Source organism: Agelaius tricolor, unplaced genomic scaffold (assembly GCF_023055355.1).
Source record: "Agelaius tricolor isolate 1412-34295 unplaced genomic scaffold, bAgeTri1.0.p SCAF_14, whole genome shotgun sequence".
In the NCBI taxonomy this organism is placed as follows: Eukaryota; Metazoa; Chordata; class Aves; order Passeriformes; family Icteridae; genus Agelaius; species Agelaius tricolor.
Window position 1 is genome coordinate 13,285,881 of NW_027269274.1, and position 10,703 is coordinate 13,296,583.

At 36.6% G+C, this 10,703-nt stretch overlaps 1 protein-coding gene across 4 annotated transcripts in view; it reads right to left on the reverse strand.

The window, feature by feature from the left end:
• CACNA2D3 (calcium voltage-gated channel auxiliary subunit alpha2delta 3) overlaps positions 1-10,703 on the reverse strand; it is a 385,811-nt gene that overhangs the window by 35,037 nt on the left and 340,071 nt on the right. For all 4 annotated transcript variants that reach the window (XR_011681184.1, XM_071439768.1, XM_071439767.1 and 1 more), the window contains 4 exons: positions 6,936-6,997; positions 6,033-6,077; positions 2,694-2,756; positions 80-150 (listed from right to left, as the gene is read on the reverse strand). Coding sequence is in view for 3 of the 4 variants with exons in the window: in XM_071439768.1 (XP_071295869.1) it covers positions 80-150; positions 2,694-2,756; positions 6,033-6,077; positions 6,936-6,997 (241 nt within the window). In the remaining variant the exon portion in view is untranslated. The remainder of the gene's footprint in view (positions 1-79; positions 151-2,693; positions 2,757-6,032; positions 6,078-6,935; positions 6,998-10,703) is intronic.

Consider the following 10,703-nt stretch of genomic DNA (forward strand, 5'->3'; position numbering starts at 1 on the left):
TGCCAGTCTTGGCTTTCTTCTACAGGACTTTGATTTTTTTGTTAGAACATTTTCTAAGAGATAAAATGTTAATTCTTACCTCTTAAAAGAGCCCATTGTTAGTAACTTGTTCATCACAGCCCCTTCAACCTCCCCAAAAAAGTAACCAGTCTGTAAGGGGAAAATGCAAGGAATTACCAAAAGTGTAGATAAATACAAACCAACACTGGATGCAGTTTCAAGTGGCATATTCAGGATCTGGCAAGAGTGGCTTTGACAGCTACATAGACAGGTTTTCAGGACTGCTGCTACATAAAGCCTGAAGAGGACTTCCCAGTCAGGGCAAATTGTTGGGATTATATTATTGCCCCTGAGCAGATGTGAGAGCTTAAACAATATATTGAGGTACATTATATAACATTCAATATCAAAAATAAAAGCCTTCCAAATCTAAAGCTTGTAAAGAAAACACACTAATCTGATCACAAACTCTTGTGATTAAAATGTTACTCAAAAAAGATATAAACAGGTTGTGAGAGGATTTCATAAACAGTCATTAAAAAACATTGTTTATAATTCCTGTATGACCTGTTTAAGGAGCTGGAACAGTACATTTCATCAATCCTATAAATTTTAACTCCATTCAGAGTCATTTCATACTTAAAACCACTCAGCTTGATGAATTACTCATTTTGTCCCTATTCAGTACTTGTGGACTAATAAAAATAAATCTCTGTTGAGAAAACAAACATTGCTGTTATAAATTTGGTCAGCAAGATGGAAGTGACTCCGTCATCTGCAGCCATTCATGTGACAGTGGAAAATCTTGCAAGTACAGCACTTTTCTACCTTGGGAAGACCTGTTTTATTTTAGAGCCTCAGCTCCCAGGAGGATTGGATATTTCTCTTCATTGTTTAAAGGGAGAAATCCCACAATTTATGAGGGGGAAAGGGCACTACACTCTCAAATTGCATGGATTCCATGGGTTTTGTATGAACTAAACCCCAATTCCATTACAAGGAACTTAGCTGACCTCAAGTATGCACCTGGGAGTTGGCAGGCAGAAAAGTTACAGCCCTAGCTAAAAAAAGGCATTCCTCCACCTAAAAGGCAAGTATTGCCTTTTTTTCCCCCTTCCTTTCCTCAGGGGAACCTTGGAACATTTTCCAAAACATATGGGTATGTAAAGTCTCCTAGAAACACAAGGAACATGACTAAAAATACCAGCTTCAATAGCCCTGGCTGACTGATGAAGAAAGATTACCCTAACGACTGGAGAGGCAGGCAACGTCGAGAAACTCCAAACCATAAATGCCTCCTACAACCTTAGATAGCAAGAAACCTGATTTGTCAACTTGTGCACCAGCCTTATGAAGACATTTCAGTGACAGTTCTCTCCACAAAAGCTCCCTTTGTAAATGCCAGTTCTCCCCCAAGCAGTTACACTCAGGTTATCATTTTTTTAATACATCAGGATTTAGTTGCAATTCAGAAGAATTACTCTGCTCCACAAACCTGATTCTTGGAGCAGTTCAGGTCATGTTTGGCAAGCTGATAGATAGAAAAACAGTGCTAAAGGAACCCCAGATAGATCAAGAATTAGTAAGGCATCATCCCACTTTTCTATCCCTTCTCTACCCACAACAGCCTGTATTCAGACTATATATAAAATAGACATACACTAATGTAATCTTATTATAAATTTACATAAACATAGAGACTTCTCTGCTGCCCCTCTTTGACTTGGATACATTTAACGAATAAAACAGGTCAGAATACATTTCCACATTTCTGGTGCAACAGTTGTCCAAACTATTCACAGAAACAGAAATGGCTTTTATCAGGTGAGTACCAAAACTCTTCCTAATCATCACTGGCCATAGCCAGCTATGAGCTGGCCAACCACTGGCACAAGTCACAGCTGTGCATCTGTAAATAGCACCAACAACTAAAGGGGAAAGAGACAAACAGGTTTTCAGTGTATCAAGATCATTCCATAATGAGTGTATTTCTTAGGTCATGCTCACCATAACAAATTCAATTCAGCTGAGGGTTAAGTAGGAGTGTGGCTATTCCTATTCACAGTCCCAACACATAAAACCAATTCAACTTCAGATAATCCTGGCATGAAAACTGCTGGGGGACCATCCCAGCAGTTTTCAGGCACAGGTTAATGAGAATGGTGATGGTTCCTTCACAAGGTTTGCAGGATTGAGCAAAACATTCTATGATTCTGTGATAATCATATTTCTTGTCCTCTCCATTGTGATGCTGAGTGCTTAATTTTAATCCTTCAATGACTGTAATCCCCTTCAGAAAACAAACTCCTCAGCCAACAGCTCTGTAAAATCTCATTATCTTAAGTTTGAATGTAAAAGCTCTGTGTCCTCCCCCTCTCCCTTCCCAATGTTTCCATGTGACAAAAATGGCACAGGAAGTTTTTTTTTCTTGGAGTAAAACCCTCTTACAGGAGACAGACACTTCTTCAGGAAGAAAGGTCTTTAAAGAGAACATTTATGAGTTTAAGAACAGACCCTGCTCCAATGGGAGAAAGAAACTGAGCTCCAGTGAGAATAAAGCTTACATTCTTTGTAGAAGGATTTTTTTAAATGTTGCTAATTCCTTACCATTTTCAGATGGTGGCCTATTTTAAGAAAACTAATTTTAGATTAATATGTTACATCAGAAGACTCAAGAAAAATCTTACACTTACCTGTTGATAATCTTCAGACACTAAAATAAATCCATTGTTATCTATTAGGTAACAGTTGATTGTCTGAAAAATAATAAAGTACTATTTTAATTTTTGATTTTAGGACACAGGTAATTATATACTTTAGTTCTAAGTCAATTCTAAATGGGTAAAAATGTCAGGTTTTTAGAAGGTTTTACATAAATTCAAAATGAGTGTAGTCTTGGTTCTTGGATATTATCCAATTTAATTTGTATGCTTTTTTCATGCAAAACTAAACAAAGATGTGTACAGAATGGGAGGATATAATGTAATTACAAACAAACATAAAACCCCAAATTTTGTGGTTTCATAATCCCTTCTTAAAAGTTTTCCTTATGGCAAAGTCTGCAAAGGCAGAGAACTTCAGTGTTCCTGATGGCTCCTCCTGTATTTGGAGAAAAACATCAGCACAATGTCATTACCCTAACGATGTACTAATGAAAACACAGTGTCAGCCTGCAGAACCAACAGGGGACCAGGCAGTATTTTTTAATTTGTTCATTGGGGGATGGGGCCAGAAACTTCTGTAAAAGAGGCCCCACAGGTCTCCTAAAGCTTTTCAAATTGTATTTTTAATTGGGAACTGGGTTTAGAGGCAGGACTGTTAGCTCTTGGTAGGTCAGACGTCTGAACTGTATAAAACAAGGTAAAGCCAAATCAGAGCTTCCCTCCACACACACGTGCACCATTTTAACCTCACAGAACTACTTGCTACAGGCAAAGTTTTAATTACTGCACTTCAGAGTTTCAACATGAGGTTTAACTCAAACCCTGAAACCTTGATATAACTCGGTTTCTCCTCAGGATTGCCAAATAACTATCTCAGTGTTAAATCTTTATTGTATTTCTATTGTTGGTCGAAATCAGCAACATTTTTATCTTTGCTTATTGAATTTTCCATGACATTTGTATAAAAGGAAAAAATAAGCAGAATGGCTTTCAATACAGGAATCCTCCTGGCTTTGTTTTTGATTCAAAACCTTTCCTGCAGCAAATGGGGAAATTTTTACAGAAATATGACAAAATATGCTTTCTGCTACACTCTGCACATCCAGCAAGATGACTGTGCTGGTTTAGGGGGGAAAGCAGCCCCGTGCAGTAGCAGTGTGCAAGATGTGAAAATGCAGCCTGATGTTTCCAGAGATGCTCACATGTGCCTGATTCTCATTCTAGCCACATATTAGCACTGTCCTGTGGGGCCAAAGAGGAGAAACTTGCAGAAATGCTAGCTTGAAGTGGAGGTTTTAAAAAAAGCTGAAGCTGAAACCAGGCAAAAGTTGAGAATGAACATCATTCCCTAATGCAAATGCAGGACATTCATTCTAAAAGGAAAACCCAAGCTACAGGCAAGCCCAGTGACAGAAAACCTGTCAGAAAGGAAGCTGAAACAACTCATTTGCAACCTTTGATCTGCTAGAAAGCCCAAAGCTGGCAAATGCAATGGGAAAAGCTGATGGTGCTGGGCAGGAGCTGAGCAGAGCTGATGCACTCAGAAGAGGCAGCTCCCTGAGCCCAGTGGTGTGTGAGGGATGGAATTTCAGATTCTGGCTCCAACTGCACAGCTCTGCTCTCCCCAAAGCCAGCCTGAAACCTCCCACTGACTGCCCCAGGAGAGGAGCTAAGGCAGCACTGAGGTCTTTTGAGGATAATATTTGCAGTCTTCATGCATGAAAGATTAATCTAAAGATACTGCTTTAGGAACAATATTTCTCCATAGTATAGAAAATAAATAAAAGAAGTCATGCTGGACAAGAAAAAGTGTAGGCTTAATTTCATAGTTTATGGTTTATGTGCTGCTGGGAAAAGACTGGCTCAATTCAAGAATTAGTAGCCATGTCTCACATCTCTAAGATTTGGTTATTCACTAGCACAGTTCAGAACGATAAAAGATACCAATTTTTAGCACTGTTATAACAGGTATAATGCAATAAATGGAATCTATATATTTTTTGTGGAATGTGAAGATAAGACGATTTCTATTTCAATCCATTTTAGAAATATTAACTAGGAAAAAAAAATATTCATTCAGAACCATTCATTCACCCCTTGCCAGCAAGATAAATAACTTCCAGTATTACTACTGTGTGAAAGAAACAGCTTGTAATTTAACTTTAGCATGGACAAAGGGCAGCAGAATGCATTTACTCATTACTAGCAAATGTCAGAATTCTGATACAAGTTTTATGTATTGGATAAGAGCATTTGCATAGACTACAGCTGTATAAAAAAGCTCTAATTCAAAATGTTTCACAGGTATTGGAAGTGAACTATGCTCAGGTTTGCCCAAAGGTTCAAGTTCAGTGAATTTCAGATTTCAAGGGAACGTTCCATAGGTGGAGAGTCCCTGAGCTTGTAAAACTGTAGGCATGAAGTCCAGAATAAACACAGCAAGAATGTTAACTGAGGTCTGAGAACACATCTGAACTACAGAAACTTTGATGCAGTTCAAGTCCTCTATGTATTTTTCACAGCTCCAGGATACAATAACAGTAATGGAATGTAATGTGGGTTAAAAACCCAAAAATGAAATAGAAAGAAAACAGAACATGCAAATAAAACGCGAGGCATCAGGAAAACAAGAATAAATGAGCAAATGCAAAGCTCTCAAGAAAAAAAAAAGTATTTTTAATTAATTGGTTGTCTCTATTTTAGGATCAAAGGTATCATAGACTCGTCACTTGACTCCCTTTATTTTTAATTATACTTACAATTACCATATTATTATTAATAGTCATTAATATTTATTGACTATTGTGCCATTCAATTTGCATTAATATCTTCATGTTTACTTTTAAATGCTTTAATTTATACTGTAAATGTTCAGTAGACATTTTCTTGCCATTGAGAGAAGCTGTGAAAGTCAACAGAGAGAAGCTGTGATATTTGTTTGAGTCCTGTCAAAAGTGTGTTTTGTCATGAAGAAAAAGTCTGGAATCTCTAAATCAGCAATGTTCACACTATTACTAAATTTCTACATGTATGGTTCCTGCTGGTGTCCAGCTGAAGACTTTAAAGTGCTTTTTTTCCATTAACAATAAAGTGGTAAACAAATGCCTTAGCACTGCTTCAAATTATTTCCCAAACTGGACTCACAAAGCAGAAATTATTGCAACACATATTTGAGGTACTGGAGTCAACCTTGTAATTCAGTGGGTACCTGTAATAGGCATAAAAACAAAGTCTCCCTATCCAAACAGTGTAATATTTAGAAGGTGATAAAGATCATAATGTACAATGAGATGTTCAAATTAAATTCATCAACTGTGTCTTCTACTGCAGTAAAGGTATACAATGGAAAAAAATCTGTTAAATACTTACTTCATCATCACAACTTATAGCACATCTGCCATCGAGAGATGCACACTGCAGAGGATAAAAAAAATCAATAAAGTATTTTCAATTCTCTCTTTGATGATTAAAAAATAAAACTTTATATAAATTCATACGAGCAAAATTTTAAAGGAGATGATATTGATTACATCTTTATCTAAATTAATTCTAAAAATGACTAGCAAACTTTTGAATTGTTCACCAAATGTGTTCTGTTTCTCTCTGCAGAGAAAGGGTTCATTCACACTGTAACAATTTCAGCTGCTTTAAACACCACAATCTCCTCCATTTCTGAAGCCATTCATAGACGAGAGGAGATTCTCCAGCAGGGGTGGGGTCAGGGTGTATTTGCTGTAACAGCACAGTTCCAATCGATTCTCAAACCTGGGATGGCATCTCCTAATCCTCAGAAAGTACCTGATTATCCTCTTCAGTGAGTACAAATTCTATCATCCCTGAATGGTTTAGGTAAAGTTTATTGAGCACTGAGTGCCAACCATGATTCATCAATGTAGTTTTGCTAATTAACCTGTGTGATCTTACAGTTAGAGAGAAAATCTAGGTGAGAAGTCATGATTCTGCCTTCACTAGAAACAAATTCCACACTTCTGTTTACTGTTTACACTTTCTCTAAGGGAGAAAAAACATGTACCAACAAACTAATTCCTTATGTATTGGGGCAAAAAATTAATAAACTTTTAACTTGCTTCCAAAAATCAAGCAATGCTCTTCATCACTGAATTCTCCTTTTCTGTATCCAAATGTAAACCAGAACAAGTCTTCAAATACATTGTTTCTTTACAATATTTTGCTTCTGACAAGTTCATCACTTTCACAGATAAAAAACTGTTGTGGATTCAATGACAAAAAAACTTTCAATTTAAAATGTACCTGTCTGCTTGCAGTCCAAAATTTCCGCTGGAAAAATTCAAGTTTCATCTGGATACCTACAGCTGGGAAAGAGAAAAATAAATAAATAAACCCAGCATGCTTAATTCCTTCAAAGCTATTCTTTAAAATTAGTCAGGAAGAAAAGGTTTCACTATGAAAAGAGAAAGTTAAACCCTAAAATAAAAAAACAAAACTAATTAATTTGAGGAGACCACACAGTCATATTTTAAACCATTTAAACAGAAAGATGCTTATATAATGTGAAGAATACACATGTCAAACAAAAAAAAAAAATTCAAATTGCATGTCTCCATAGTTAATATCAAAGAACCACAGCCTGAACATATTTATGTTCACACCAATTTCATTTATATTTCACTAGTACCAATATAACAGCTGTAGGGAACTCACACAATGTGTTTTCTACTGAAACCCATGAAGGTTTTCTGAAACAACATGAAAATGTTGGTTGACACTTCAAGTGATGATTTGTTTTGAGGTCATTTAATCCATAAATTATCAGTGGAACACAAGGAGCATTAAAAATGTGTTTGAAAAAAATGGAAGTTAAGAGTATTATTTGTAATTCTGGAAAAGGGAAGTATCTGAGAAATCTTACTGGCGATCAATTTTTTTTTAATTATATTAATGATAATGGATTGCAATTTTTAAAAATCATTATTCAAGATACTACTGGTTTAAATTATATGTTTCTCATAATCTCAGGTGAGATTATGTTTTTCCAAATATCAATGAACCTTTCTTCCAGCCTGGTCTGATGTTCCTATCACTGTTTCTATTGCAGAGCAATATAAAGCCCTGAGGTTTGCAGAAGCTCCAAAAGCAGTTGATTCTTCTGGTTTCACTTGCCTAAACTGAGAGAATTCAAAAAAGCTTTAAAAGTCTGAAGATCGAACTCCTAGTAAATTAATGGTTTTTTTAAAAAACAAGGCCTCAAAAAAAAGTTGTTTTGGAAAACTGAATGAAATTTCACGTATTAATTCCTCCTCTAGGGCCTACAGCAGGAACAGTTTAAAAACATATTTACATTCAGATTATTGATACTTGCTTTTGCAAATGCACACACACTGATGTCATGCACATATTTGATTTTGTGTTAGCAGGTAGGGAAAAAGTATGTGAAATGAAATCTGTAATGGACTGATACAATGGGATGTGAAATTACATCAGGAATTTTCTTATGTGAACACGTTATAAATATTTTTCTGCTATCTTTAACTCACTGATGGTTTTGCTTCAGAGAGCAAGTAGAGGAATCCAGTTCTCCTTTTGAATAAACACCAGAGGAGACTCTCCAGCTACATTTTATTATCTAGGAATTAATGTTATGGTCCATGAGAAGATGCTCCCTGACAGCCAAGCAGCACATTTGTTTCATCTACTGCTTGCCTTTGGGTTAATTCCTAGCACATCCTGCTTTTTTTCTGAAATGCAGGCAAAAAACCACAGACACACTTTCAGGAACTTTCCCCAAGGAAATCACATCACTTCTGGGTGCTGTGTCAGCATGGGAAGGGTCAACCTCATGTGCTTGCACAGAGCTGTGTGCACTGTACTCAGATATTGCTCATTTAAGGTCCTGATAAGCTCAGCACTTTGGAATCCACACTGCTAGAGATACCAGCACCCAGAAAACTGCTGCTCTTGAAAAGTGTTAATGAAAGGTAGTGGAAGTGTAATAAACATTAATTAAAGAGGTAAAACTCTTGTTCTCCGCTAATGAAATTATATGTATATACAAATGTGAGCAGGATTTTGGACTAGATGAGCTCAAGATATCCCTCCCACTCTAAATTATCTTATGATTCTGATTTAAGTGTAAAAGTTTTGTAGAAAAGTGATAACTTTACATCTCAGAACCTTCCTTACGAAGAGAATCAATGTGCATGGAAAGTTTGCTGTGTCCTGTACAAAACCTACCACACAACAGAACCTGAAACAGTGACAGGAGAATTACAGCAAAGCTCATCTGTGAAATGTTCCACGTGCGTGTTCCACTGAACAACAATTGAAATGCTGGGATTCATTTCTGTGAAATGCAGAGCCTCCCTCTCCATGAGGATGAGAAGGGGCAGCTGCAGGTTTGGTTTCATAGCAGCGACTCAAAAATTTTGATGCTTTCTTGGACAGACTGTGAGGGAAAATAAAAGAGAGAGAAATATTGCGGTTGGTCCCACTCGAGTAGATTTCACAATTTCAGCAGCAGGGTGATTTGTGCAGAAATTGAAGGTATATAGGCATTATCAATTTAGCTACTGCCTGCCTTTGAAAAAGAAATCAGTTTATTTCTCTACCTAACTTTGAAAAGAGTTGTATCACTAATCTCTGAGGTACAATGCCATTAAAGAGACTAAAACAGAAACCATCCAATCTGGTCAAGGTAACACAACATTACAACAGCAACATTTTAACGTATTCCCTTTGTGAAGTAATTTCTCATTAGTTTTGAAATCCTTTGGCTTGGTATTAAATAATGAACATGATATCAAGTACATGATGGCTGGACTTGATTTACAGTTGGGCTTGATGATCCAAAGGGTCTTTTCCCATTTAATGATTCTATGATCTCTACCTGTGCTTGCAGGGGAGGAGGAGAGAACACATCTCACAAACATGGCATAGTGAAAGCAGAATTAGGCAGGTTTTTTGAGAGGTCTATCTTAGTATGAGATTTTAATCTCACAGTTTTGTCCTATTTACACATTGTTCCCTGCACAATTCCACACAGGAACTTCCCTGTCACAGCTTTTAAATATTCTATATCCTACATAATATATAATAAATGAAAATTACTAATAGTTCCTAAAATTCAGCCAAAAATTACTTTAATGCCTCCAGATTTGAAAGAATTAACAGTGTTAAGGTATAGGAAATTACTTTCTTTGCAACCCCTCATGTGATACTAAAGCACTTCTGCAGGTTTTTCCCTCCTGAGCTTTTCAAGAACTTTGTGACTAGAACACGAATTTTTTTTGACTGGTCATTTAATGCCATAAGAGCTATTCAAATATACTTCAAAAGGTTTTTGAGCCATTATATTCTCCTGAGCATTCCCTAATCCTTCAGCACTTGACAACTTCTGAACAAAATATCTGTGCTCCTAACCACCATTAAACCTATGTTTTACAAACTGCCTACATGAGGGGGGGAAAAGGAAACAGGAAAACTTCAAAATTATATCTCCCATGTCTCTAATTCTGAGTTTAGCCTTCTGGGTGTAACAGTTACTACAGAGATTTAGATTAAAAAGCTGAAATTGCACTCAGATATTTCTAAATCTTGTTCAGGAAGGAACCCAGAAACTGCCACAAATAACAAAAACTCACTGACTTTTCTGTGGAATGTACACTTCAAAGTATAAAATATTCTTCCATATTTGCAGGCTTGGTTCAACCAAAATGGCCAAAGGATAAAAATTGTTCAGCCAGGAAAAAAAGGAGTTTTGTGTTCACTGCTGCCTTTTCTCCAGTGTGACAGAGAAGGGTGGGCTGGAGCTGAGGGCAGGCAGGAGAACAATGGATGGCAGCTGAGAGAGGGGTAGTTTGTGTTATGTAACAAAATGTATCATTTCAAACAAATATTGCAAATCCAATCTTTTGTTTTAGTCACATCAGCAAATTTACTTAGGTGATGCAAATAAAAACCTTTAATTCTGCCTACAGAAACAGTTATTTAACTCCCTGAGATTTCTTCTCTCTGTTTAATAAAGTGTCTCCTATTTTTGTAGTGCAGACCCTATGAAATAAC